Source organism: Labeo rohita, chromosome 16, assembly GCF_022985175.1.
Source record: "Labeo rohita strain BAU-BD-2019 chromosome 16, IGBB_LRoh.1.0, whole genome shotgun sequence".
NCBI classification, from domain to species: Eukaryota; Metazoa; Chordata; class Actinopteri; order Cypriniformes; family Cyprinidae; genus Labeo; species Labeo rohita.
The window spans coordinates 26,538,742-26,552,150 of NC_066884.1; the positions used below are offsets into that span (position 1 = coordinate 26,538,742).

Below are 13,409 nucleotides of genomic sequence, written 5' to 3' on the forward strand. Positions count from 1 at the left end.
GAAGCAGCATTTAACATGTCTTAAGGTGTTTTTGTTTGTTTGTTTGTGATTATTTAGGCCTGTTTTATTACTATTTATTTAAAAAATACTAAGGGATCACCATGATGTGGTACAGTTGTATTACAATGTAAGACGTAGTTTTGCTTTGTAATAATACGGAGTTAATGCGAGTCTAAACTTCCGTTTGTAATTCCACACTACCACCATGTGGATTTCCATTGCACTGCACTTACTTCCTTGAAACAGTTATTTACAGCTATTTAACATTTTACACAAACTTTTTATTGTTTATTAATTAGAAACATATAAAACAATATTTTAGTCAGACTATGTTAAAAAACCTCGACCAGCTACAGAATTAATTTATTTATTTATCATTATTTTTTTATTATTACTATTCTTCTTATTTATTTTTTGCAAAACACATAATCGAAGTCAGTTTCACGCTTTGCAAACATACACACACGATTGTTAAACCACCTGGAAAAAGTAAATCATATAAAGATGAATTGGTAAACAAATGTTCAAGTTTGGGTTCAGTTAGGGAAATTTTGTTGTTGGTTTTAGCCCCTACAGAGATGGAAAATTACTATAATAAACTAATAAACTTACTGTAATAAGTTAAACCTTTTAAAACTTGCTTTAAAAAAGAACAATTATTCTAAAGTAGGATAAAGTGGAAGATTAAAAATAAAATTTATTACATAATTATATTTAAGCGTATATAATTTATATATAATTACATATATAATTTAAGCTATAAAAGTTGTAATTTTTGTACTGTTTTTTATTACAAATTTTTAAGAAGTGTTGAAATTAAATCAGAATTTCACCGTTTGCAGCATCTTCTATATCCAGAGTTTTTAATCCTTTTTGTGCTATTTATTATTTATTTATTATTATTTTTTGGTTTGTTTTTTGTTGTTGTTGGGAAAACTCAGTCAAAGTCAGGTTCATGTTTTGCAAACACAAAAAATCTACATTGTTAAACCACCTGTTAAAAATAAATAATATAAAGATTAATTGGTAAAAAAAAAAAAAAATGTCATTACGAATAATCAATTAAAAAACTTTTTGGTTTTGTTTTGTTCTGGTTTTTAAGCCACTATAGAGATAGAAAATTACTATAAAAAACTTACTGTAATAAAAAGTTAAACCTTTTTTAAAAAAAAAAAAAAAAAACTTGCTTTAATAAAACAGGAACAATTATTCTAGTTTTTAAGGATAAAGTAGAAAATTTTAAATAAATAAATGTTACAGAATTATTTTCACGCTTATATAATATAAATTTCTCTATATACTTAAATATATAATTTAAGTTATATAAGCTTCAATTTTTAATTACTAATTTTGAGAGTGTTGAAATTACATCAGAATTTCACGGTTTGCAGCGTCTTCTACATCCAAAAGTTTTTTTTTTTTTTTTTTTTCTTTTTGCAAAACACATAATAAAAGTCAGGTTTTAAGTCCACATTGTTAAACCACCTGTAAAAAAATAAATCATATAAAGATAAATTGGTTTAAAAAAAAAAAAAAAGTGACATTACGAATAATATAAATTTTTCAAGTTTGGGTTCAGCTAGGGAACTTTTTTTGGTTTGGTTTTTAGCCCCTAAAGAGACAGAAAATGGCTATAATAAACTAATAAACTTACTATAATAAGTGAAACCTTTTAAAACTTGCTTTTAAAAAAATCTATTTTTTAAGAATAAAGTAGAAAATTGACAATAAAAAAAATTACATAATTATATTTAAGCTTATATAACTTATAATGTAATATATATAATTAAATATATAATTTAAGTCTATTTTTTGTACGGTTCAACATTTTTAAGAGTGTTGAAATTACATCAGAATTTCACAGTTTGCAGCATCTTCTACATCCAGACTTTTTAATACTTTTTTAAAGTATTAATTAATTAATTATAAATTATTTTTTTTGCAAAAACATAATCAAAGTCAGGTTTTGCAAATACAAAAAAATCCACATATAGGTATATAGAGATAAAACAAAGAGAGATAAAATCCTCTATAGAAATAGAAAATTACTGTAATAAACTAATACATATAAACTAATACTGTAAAAAACAACTAGAACTAGAACAAGAACTAGAACACTTCTAGTTTTAAGGATGAAGTAGAACATTTTAAATTAAAAAAAAAATTACGATTCTACATAAGCTTATATAAATTATAATTTACTATATGTTATATAAGCTTTCATTTCATATTGTTTTTTCTTTCATTATTTATTCACATCCAGACTTTTTAATAAATTCATGATAAATGTATAAAAATGATAAAAATCTAGATAGATAGACAGACAGACAGATAGATAGATAGATAGATATTTATATGTAATATGAATTTTGTTGGAAATGCAATTTTAAAAAGTGACAGGGGAGCACATTTCACACATAATATCTTACATTATACCACTGGAAAGTTGTATAGTTGTATATGAAAGCCATGATTAGGACACGTCTTTAGTAATACTTAATGGCTTGGCATTTTGAGGAAGTTTTTTTATTGTTTGTTTAGTAAAGTGAAGAATCACCCATATAAAGACGCGCACAACGGTTTAGGGCTAGTGTGCAGTATTTGACATCAACAGGTATGACGTGTGCGCCGGTGGGCCCTCCTCTCTCTCTTTCTCGTCCTGCGCTGCTCCAGCTGCTGCCGCCGCTGCCTGCCTGCCTGACGGTGCGTGCTTGCGTGTGTGTGAGTGCGTGCGATCTCCTTTCCGCTCGCCCCGTGCTGCTGCTCCTCAATGTAGCAAAGACCATGACAGGCATCGCCGCCGCCTCCTTCTTCTCCAACATTTGCCAATTCGGGGGCTGCGGACTGCACTTCGAGTCGCTGGCCGAGCTCATCGTGCACATCGAGGATAATCACATCGGTAAGTGCGCTCGCGGAAGCACAATCTGTGCCGCTGCAGCGCGCGCAGCAATGGCCGGCTTGCGCGCAACATAATAACACTCACTTCCTGCGTCGCAGCGGCGCTGTTGCTAGGTGTGGTGAAGCGATGGGACTTCAGTACGTTTCGCTCGATTTCGTGAGGCTCTTAGGTGTCGATAGTAGAAGATACGAACACATTCGGGTGTCGTTAAGCCCCTTCGAAGTAGTACATGATCTGAGCGTGTAAACATAAGCGTAGTAATGCATTGGGAATGTTATTTTCCGCGCAAGGCCCGCAGACGCGAAGCTTCACGGAGATGTGTCCATCTCACCCGCTCAGAGCAGCTCATAAACACGAAATGCATGTACAGAGCGGATTCAGTTCCACACATAAGTGATTAAATGCTTGTTAGCTGATGCAGGATAAGAGCTTCCTTAATATGGCGAAAGGTAACGGGTATGTGTGGATGGCCATGATCATTATGCGTCATAATAATGTGCAATGATCATGACAGACATACAAATGCATTAACAGGCTAAACGTCTATATGCATAAAATACAAAGCAGTGGCATCACCGTAAGATGGTTATGCAAGTAGGTGTTCACTTATTGAATCACGAGTGTCATTTGTATGTAATGCAATATTACGAAGTCCTCTATGAAATATGACACTGTGATGGCTTGAATTTCAGAGATACCAGATCTTGAATGTCTTGTCACAAAGATTTAAAATCACATGTTTCCTTAGAGTTAAAAAAAGAAATTGTAGTTTAAGGTTAAAATAAGTCACATTGTAAGATAAAAAATAATAATAATTAGGAGAAATAAAGAATTAGTGACACCACAACTGTGAGTTATAACTATTATTAAAATTATGAGACATAAAGTTGCAATTAGAGAAACAAAGCCACAGTTACATGACATAATCACATTGTGATATTTAAAAAAAAAAAAAAAAAAACATGTAATAAGATGTGAAATCACACTACATTTTATAAGAAATAATGTCACGGTTGTGAGATATAAAGTCACAACTGTGAGAAATAAAGCTGCTGTTATTAAATACATTTTTTTCCAGGATTTTTTGATAAGTAGAAAGTTCAAAATAACAGCATTTACCAGCATGACTACCAGTCACAAGTTTTTGAACAGTAAGATGTTTAATGTTTTTAAAGAAGTCTCTTTTGCTCACCAGGCCTATTTTTTTTTTTTTAACTAAAGTACAGCAAAACCATAAAATTTTGAAATATTTTTTTCTATTTGAATAAATTTTAAAATGCAATTTATTCCTGATTTGAAAGCTAAATTTTTAGTATCATTACTCCAGTCACATTCTTCAGAAATCATTCTAATATTCTGATATACTGCTCAAAATAAAATAAAATAAAGCTGTTAAAAACAGCTGAGTAGATTTTTTTTAGGTTTCTTTGTTGAATAGAAAGTTCAGAAGAACAGCATTTATCTGAAATATAATTTTTTTGTAACATTATAAATGTCTTGATCATCACCTTTGATCAATCTAAAGCATCCTTGCTAAATGAAAGTATTAATTTCTATTTTTTATTTAATATTTATTTCTAATTTGTTTTCTCAAAAGAAAAAACAATACTGACTCCAAGCTTTTGAACGATATAGAGTATAATGTTACAAAGCTTTTTATTTCAGATAAATGCTGATCTTTGGATCTTTCTGTTCATCAAAGAATCCTGAAAATTTTGAAAAACCTGAAAAACAGCAAATCAGCATATTAGAATGATTTCTGAAGGATCATGTGACACTGAAGACTGAAGTAATGATGCTAAAAAGTTTGCTTTGCTCACAGGAATAAATTACATTTTAAAATATATTCAAATAGAAAACAGTTTTTTTAAATAGTAAAAATATTTCACAATTTTACTGTTTTTGGATCAAATAAATGCAAGTTTGGTGAGCAGAAGAGACTTATGTAAATAAAACATTAAAAATCTTACTGTTCAAAAACTTTTGACTGGTAGTGTATGAAGCAACTCATAATTGTTTTTGTTTTTTTCCGTTTTACTCTTGAGTCAGATATTGGCTTCTATAATGTCCTGTGTTCCAAACAAACAAAAAAAGTATTACTGCTAAGTTCTGGTCTCATGCACTGGTTTGCTTTTTGTTTAAGGTATTTTTGATATAAACAGAAGCACAGGTGGTTAAATTAAGTCACATTTTACCCCACTTTGTAGTGGTTTATGTTGTTTACAAGTGCATATGTAGGTCATAGGGTTGCACTGGTGTCTATCAGGGTCTGATTTGTTGTCGTTCTGGAGCAGGGGTCGCACTGGGGTCAAGAATCCCTTTGAGTCCCAGCCTGCAGAACTTTTATCCAGTAGAACAGATGCGTAGGGTCAAGGCCCTATATAGCTTGTATTGCCTCGCTGAATCACTATTAGTGTTAAGGCTATATATAATGCAAAATAAATGTATGGATGTGTGCTTGTAAATGTATGATAAATGGGTTGTTACGGTTTCAAACAAAATCAACAGTGCTTTGTGGTTTTTCTGGCTGTTTGTCACCGAAATAGAGCGAAAGTAAACATAAGATGACTGAGAAGTCCAAAAATGTAAGCATAGCATGAGATGGAATGCTGGTTTACTTTGAGCACAGTTGAAAAAGGATATTACATACCAATCTGTCATAATCAAAATGCTCTCATGATATCTCTTTCATTATGGTTGGTAATTCAGTCTCTTTAGTGCTGATGGATATCGCAGTCAATGGCGGCTGGATCTGGATGCTGCTGCTGTAATTTAACACCGTTGGACTACCTGTCCAATAGACTCTGGCAAGAGCCTGCATGGAGTGAATTTGTAAGGAGAAACCTGATTTCTAGAGACAAAGCGCCCCACTCCCCTCCCCTTCCCTCCCCTGCTGACTGACATTCTCTGTTAGCTCAGCTGGCCTTTGAGAGGGAGATCTGTCTGGAGAGCTGGTGGAAATCATCAGTCCAGTCAAGCGAGTTAGCCTGAGGTGCTTTCTGCCATCCATGCGCACTCCAGACGCAGCTCAGCTGAATTTTGCCATGTATGGCTCACATTTTGAGCGTGACGTGCTTGTTTGCATAGTTTTTGAATTAACCATAGGCAGAAGCATTTTAGGAATTATGTTTTCTAATCTTGCACAGTATATTAGTAACTGTATCAGTTCTAGATATTAACGATTCATTTAATGTTATCATTTATTCATTCATTTATTTATTTGATTAGTATTTCATTTTAGTATCACTATTTTATTATTCATTAATCCGTTTTATTTATATCAGTTAGTATGGAATTAAAATAGTATAGATTTTAGTATTTTGTAATAAATTTCATTTTTGTTCTGATCTGTTTTAGGCCTTCCTGTAGTTTGAAGTGTCAGATGCAGTCCCTGAAAGCTTTTTTTCAAATTAGACATTTTACATTTAGGTCATAAAGATCGTACTGAAGATATAGTGAGGGAACGTTTTGCATACTAAACATTATCTTTTAAATCGTCTGCAGTTGACCTACTTCATTAGACAAAATGCAGTTGCGCAAATTATTTTCACCTTTATACTGCTATGTGATATTTTAAATGCATCTACTAGGCCCAACCAGTGTTCAGGTCCTTGTAATCTACAGGCAGTTATGCGGTATTAATCTGAAGGGAATCACTAAGTAACTGGATGTTTTACCTAGAGATCAGGGCCGATTCTAGGCATAGACAGCCTAGGTGGTGGCCTAGGGTGCCACAAGCTGGGGGACGCCAATAAGTGTCCCAGCATCCATGTTAATGTTAAGGGATCGTTCACCCAAAAATTAAAATTACCCCATGAATTACTCACCCTCGAGTCATCCTTGGTGCATATGACTTTATTCTTTCAGACAAACACAATTGGAGTTATATTAAGAAATGTCCTGGCTCTTCCAAGATTTATAATGCCAGTGAATGGGTGTTGAGATTTGGAAACCCAAATAAGTGCATCCGTCCATTGTGAAAGTACTCCACACGGCTCTGGGGGTTAATAAAGGCCTTCTAAAGTGAATCGATTCGTTTGTGTAAGAAAAATATCCATATTTAACACTTTTTAAACTGTAATCTTCTGCTGTCATACCGTGTTCCAGGGGTGACATAGGACATAGGTGAAGCGTTAGCTCCGGTAAGCAGTGACAAATGCGAAAGCGCATAGGAGAGAGCAAAACAAAACACCGGTCATGAATTAGAAGTACAAAACGAGGATTTGTAAAGAAAAAATGTTGGAAGATTTCGATATAAGCCAAGGGGTTTTTCTTTGCTGTAAACAAAACTTGGTCCTTGCAAGACTAGCATATTCTTACCAGAGCTTAATCCATGCCTACATCCTACATCATCCGCTGGAATGCCACTCTCTCGTGAACGTGCGCACTACTGTTAGTGAAAGCTAGAGATTATGGTTTCTGAAGTTTTAAATATGGATATTCTTCTTACACAAACGCATCGATTCACGTCATAAGGCCTTTATTCACCCTCGGTAGCCATGTGGAGTACTATTTAATATGGATGGATGCACTTTTTTGGGCTTTAAAATCTCAACACCCATTCACTACCATTATAAAGCTTGGAAGAGCCAGGACATTTTTTAATATAACTCCAATTGCATTCGTCTCAAAGAAAAAAGTAGTCTAGCATGGCTTGAGAGTGAGTAAACCATGGTGTAATTTAAATGTTTGGGTGAAATATCAGGTTGCCAAAGGACGCTCAACAGGAATGGGTGGAACTGAAAATGGTAGACGAAAACATAGATATGTAAACGTAGATGCCTCATTTGCTTCTGTTTTGATGGGCCGCTATACGTTAGTCATCCATATTGTAACGGCCAACTTTAGGGCTGCGCAATAAATCGAAATGAAATCGGAATCACGATTTATCAAAAGCTGCGATTGTCATGTGCATCTTATTAGTGAATCATCCTTCTGTGATCAGTAGTAAATCTCCATCCAAAGGCCAGAGGGCACTCTCGTGCAGAAACTCCAGATACCCTGAAGAAGAAGCCCAGGAAATCACGATCGTTGCAGCTGAATGAACAGAAGATTTATCGGATTTCATTAATTAAACGTGACTAATAAACACACGACTACAACAATATATGGTTTATCTGAGTTCTTATGATAATTTTCCTTATAATAAAGTATATAATAATGCAATGCCTTTATCACTGCTTAGAGTACCGTGCATGCCTTATTCTGTGTAAGAAGCCACATCATCTCAGGAGAAGGAGAAGGATTTATTTCAAACACTCGACTGATGTTATTAAGTGAGTTTGGAGAAAAAATATGTTATTAAATGTGGTATTTTCACATGCTTTCAGATGTAGCAGCATTTACTACACAGTGCCGTAGTTCACTGAGAAGCTACGCAAAGCTGTCATTATCGCAGAATGATTTCTTTTGATTTCATTTTCACGCAAATAAATTGTCTGCGATAATGAACGCAATATAGCGTAGCTTGTCAGTGAACTATGACTCTGTGTAGTAAATGCTGCTCTATCTGAAAGCAAGTGCTGTAGATTTACTATTGATTACAGAACCGGCTTTACTGACAAAATGCGCATGACAATCACCTTCGATTAATTGTGCAGCTCTAGTCAACTTCACATCATTCACCATAGTAATCAATGAACATTCAAAGATGTTAAAATCCTGCAAAGACGATGGTCCTATAGCATGGAGAATGGATAGGGGTTAAGGCTAGATGGTATACAGATGTAGCTACTGCACTGTAAAAAATAAAAAAAGACAATTTGTTGAGTCAGCTTAAAATAATTTGTTACCCTGCTGCCTTAAAATTTTAAGTTCAGTCAACTAAAATAAGTTTATTCAACTTGAAATGTTAAGTTGTATTACGTAACAACTGCCTTAAAATTTTAAGTTGATTCAACTCAAATATCTAAGTTGTCACTTAGTGTAATTTAACATTTCAAGTTGAATAAACTTTTTTTGAGTTGACTGAACTTTACATTTTAAGGCAGCCAGGTTACAAATTATTTTAAGTTGACTCAACAAATTGTTTTTTACAGTGTGGGTATGCGTACATCAATCTAGCATCATTTTTGTTACACTGTACACCAGTAACACTGTTTTTGTGTTGTAGACTTTAATAAAACACAATCTAATAGTTAGAAAACTTAATTTCATTGTTAGTTTCCAGTCTAGCCAAAACCCCAGAAAGGTAGTAAAGAAATCATTAAAATAGTCATGTGACATCTCTGATTGAACCTTAATGTTATGAAGCTACGAGAATACTTTTTGTGCTAAAGAAAACAAAAATAACTTTATTCAACAATTTCTTCTTTTTGTGTCCTTACTACTTTTTTGGACCTTGAATGTTTCAGTTCACTTGCTGTCTATGCAGGGTCAAAAAGCTCTTGAATTTCATCAAAAATATCTCAGTTTGTGTTCTGAAGACATGAGGGTGAGTAATTAATGACTCACTTTTTATTTTTGGGCAAACTTTCCTATAAAGTTTACCTGGCACTTATTCATCCTAATAGTGTCTGTAGTCTTGAAATTTATACTGACACCTGTTGGCCTGGATGAATGAAGTTTGTTTACTAACTACTAAATGGCAATTCATACTGTTATTAGTATTTGTAGTAACTGTACTAGTAATGTCAAAATCCTTTGAGCCTTTTGAAGTTCCACTGTGGCTGATTAGCATTTTCGTGTTTGTTGTGGTATTGCTGTGGCTGAATGTTTGAGCGTAGGCTTGTTTTACTACACAAAATGTAGGCCGAGTTGCCACAATGGCAACACACAAGAGCCCGGCTCTAACAAAATAAAATGACCTAGAAAAACATTGCCACTCTTAAACCTGTCACTCTGAAAACTGATAGCCTTAGACTGCCTGCCTTTGTTTAGCTTATTTTCACCGTAGGATTTATGTAGCAAGTTAAATTGCCCTCAGGACCATCATGTTTACATCTAAACTAAATGTGTCGACACACCGTGGTGCCCCATTCTCTGATCGGATGAGATGGAGGTTGATCAATTCCAGGCAGCTGACCTGAGCTGAGCTCGTTTTAATACCTCCGATCGCACGTCTCGCATGTGTCCGGGGTGTTAGCTGAAGGAGAGTGTGGCTAAAGTGACTTATTGCGCAGTAATGAGGCAATTAGTGTCCCATGGAACCCCTCCCTCACCCACAGCCCTGCTCTTGGCGAGGTGTGAAATCTGGCATGGCACCACATAGGCCTGGAGCAAGCCTAATTACAAAGTGGGATGGTGGATTTTGGCCTCTCTTCCTCTTCATCTGGGGACCTGCTGCTAAAAACATTCTCTGTTTTAATTAACGGCCGCCTAAACAAAGCTCGCATTCTAGCGGGTGAGGTGGGTTCATTGACAGGTGCTCTTGTGACCAGGAGGGGGCGATGGCATGCTACCAGAAGAACTGAGCGGAGATTTGCGAGGTCGGGTGGAGAAATGTTGCGATAGGGCTCATTGCTTACAGCAAATGAGCTTGTGAAGTTTTAAGGTTGTAATATTTTATCACCTTCGAATTTTCCTCCGTCTTCAAGCAAATTCGAGTTTGTGGTTAAAACGCTCTCTAGGGGTTGATTGTTATATATTGCGATGGCAACAGTGTAAATACAAGGAAAGAGGGTGTGGCTGAACCTTTTACTGTTTGTACTGGTGCGTGTGGGTTCTGCAAGCAACGTGTCCTTCAAAAGATCCCTCCGAGACTCGCGCTGGATGTGACAATTTATGCGATTCTTTTTCGACTTCCAGCTCTTAAAATCGTGAATTTAAAACTGGCAGGCCGCGGCCTCCGAGGGTTTCACATTAAAAGTGTTAATATGACGTTGAGATGATTTAGGGAGTTGAATGGGTTACAGCACAGAGAATTATTTTGGTTGCGACTACAGTGTTTAGCTAGCTTAAATCCTCCTGGTGTTTGGAGACTATCATAAAAAAAAAATACAGTTTACACCATGTGCTGAAGCATTTTTTTTTAAACATACACTGACTTAATCACAGTAATGTAATGCAAAGTGTCAGAAAGCTTTTAAAAGATTTAGCTCCACCATTTTGGACGGAGGTCCAGTTTTTATTTTTTGTATTTCTGATTTTTTTTTTTCAATTTTAATTCAAGTTTCAGTCCTTTTTTTGTTTGTTTGTTTACTTACTCATAAAAATAATTTTATTTTTTATTCATACACTACCAGTCTATACCAGTCTGTTAAAGTTTTTGAACAGTAAGATTTGTAATATTTTTTTAAAGAAGTCTCTTCTGCTCACCAAGCCTGCATTTATTTGATCCAAAAATACAGCAAAAACAGTAAAATTGTGAAAAAATTTTACTATTTAAAATAACCACTTTCTGTTTGAATATATTTTAAAATGTAATTTATTCCTGCGATCAAAGCTACGTTTTCAGCATCATTACTCCAGTCTTCACTGTCACATGATCCTTCAGAAATCATTCTAATATGCTTTTTTGCTGTTCAAGAAACATTTAATTATTATTTTTTTTAAACAGTTGAGTATTTTTTTCAGTATTCTTTGATGAATAGAAAGATCCAAAGATCAGAATTTATCTGAAATAAAAAAAGCTTTTGTAACGTTATGCACTATACCGTTTAAAAGCTTGAAGAAATTATAGAAATTAATACTTTTATGCTTTAAATTGATCAAAAGTGATGATAAAACGTGTAATGTTACAAAAGATTTTTATTCCAGATAAAAGCTGTTGTTCTGATCTTTCTATTCATCAAAGAAACCTGAAAACAATTCTACTTGCATAATAATAAATGTTTTTTCAGCAGCAAATCAGAATATTAGAATGAGCTGTGATTTAATGATGCAAAAAAAAAAAAAATCAGCTTTGAAATCACAGGAATAAATTTATTTTAAAATATATTCAAATAGAAAACAGTTATTTTAAATACTAAAAATATTTCAAGTTTTTACTGTTTTTGCTGTACTTTGGATCAAATAAAAACAGGCTTGGCAGGACTTTAAAAAACATTAAACACTTAATGTTCAAAAACTTTTGACTGGTAGTGTATTTTATTCACTTTTAGTTATTTCAGTACATAAAAATAAAAGTTTTTCATATTTTATTTAAGTTAACCTTTATTTCAAGTTTGTAATGGTTTTAGTTAACTATAATAACCCTGCAGAGGTCTTCTGCTTTCAAGATGTCGGCTCTACAGGGGTGATCTGCAGGCCTCTGAACAATGAACCTCTGAGTTTCACCACACTGAGGGCTCCTGGAATGGCCTGGAAAAAAAAATCTCAACGGAAATAATAAATTTGAACAACGGTGACTGGTGCCCCCAGAGCTGCACCTGGTGGACCTAATTACCTCAAACCAACACCCCCTGTTCCCTCCCATCCCTCCATCCAAACCCAGCACAGGCCAGCTAATGACAGGAAGAGCTGATATTACCTGGATTACCCGTGGCAGGGGGCTGCCGCTGATTTAGAATGTGTGTGTCTGTGTGTTTTGGATGTGTGTGTTGTGATGTTCGCTTGTACGAGACCACCCATGCTCAAAGGAGCAGCTAAATGTTGTCTCTTCTGAATGACAAGAGGTTACACAGCAGCAGCTACTAGTGCGGTTTGGGTCTTGGAGTGTTTGTGCTGATGTAATCCACTGTGACTTATCTCTCCACATTTATAATTATTCTCTCTTAGTCACATAGGATGCAGCCACTCTGCCTGGTGTAAATATATCACAATATTGGCAACATGGTTTCCCGTAATGCTTTGAGGGGAAAAAAAAGTAGGCAGAGTTTTTTTTTTTTTTTCTTCCTAATGTGTCTGGTAGGGTAAAAAGAAGATTGTGGGTGGGGAAAAAAACAGAGCATGTGTGGAGAATACACTAATGACTAGATCTCCAGCTGGCCTGAAAAATGCAGCCAGTGCAAGACTACACAAACACACATTCGCACGATTTCACAGTGAATGGCAAGGGTTTCTGCATTTAGTGCCAGGATTGTGGATCTGAAATGGGGTTTTAGGTTAATACACTAAATCACACTGTGGATGCATGACACCTTATCAGTTATACACTGATATTGGAGATTTTTAAATGTATTGTTTTAATATTGGAAATTTCATTTTGCATGCTTATTATTTTTACATTTAATTTACCTTTGCTGTTATCAAACATTCTCTTCAAGTTAATATTTAAAAACACCAATTTAATGAAAGCATTGAATGGAATCTCAAAATCAAAATCCAATTTACTACTAAAAATTGTGGTTAATTTATAGCTTATAAAATGGTTTTAGTTTTTAGTGTCTGTTAAAAAAAAACAATGATTTAAACAAAATAGCAAATAATTTTCTTTTTAATATGTTTCAGTTATCAGTCATACCACAATAAAACTTTTTGACTTTTTTTTTTTTTCTTGCAAATGCAAGTTTGATTTTCTGTTCTGACTTCTCAAAATTGTAAGATATAAACTCACAATTGCAAGTTATAAAGGCTGCAATGCTCTCAGAATTGTGAGGGTTTTTTTTCTCAGAATTATGAGTTTGTCTCA

General features: G+C 34.3%; 1 protein-coding gene across 1 annotated transcript in view; it reads left to right on the plus strand.

Annotated features, from left to right (window-relative positions):
• The first annotated feature begins 2,637 nt into the window (after positions 1-2,637).
• The window catches only part of jazf1b (JAZF zinc finger 1b), a 30,929-nt gene continuing 20,157 nt past the window's right edge, over positions 2,638-13,409 (plus strand). The window contains exon 1 of the mRNA XM_051132490.1: positions 2,638-2,899. Coding sequence (XP_050988447.1) covers positions 2,785-2,899 — 115 coding nt within the window. The 5' untranslated portion in view covers positions 2,638-2,784. The remainder of the gene's footprint in view (positions 2,900-13,409) is intronic.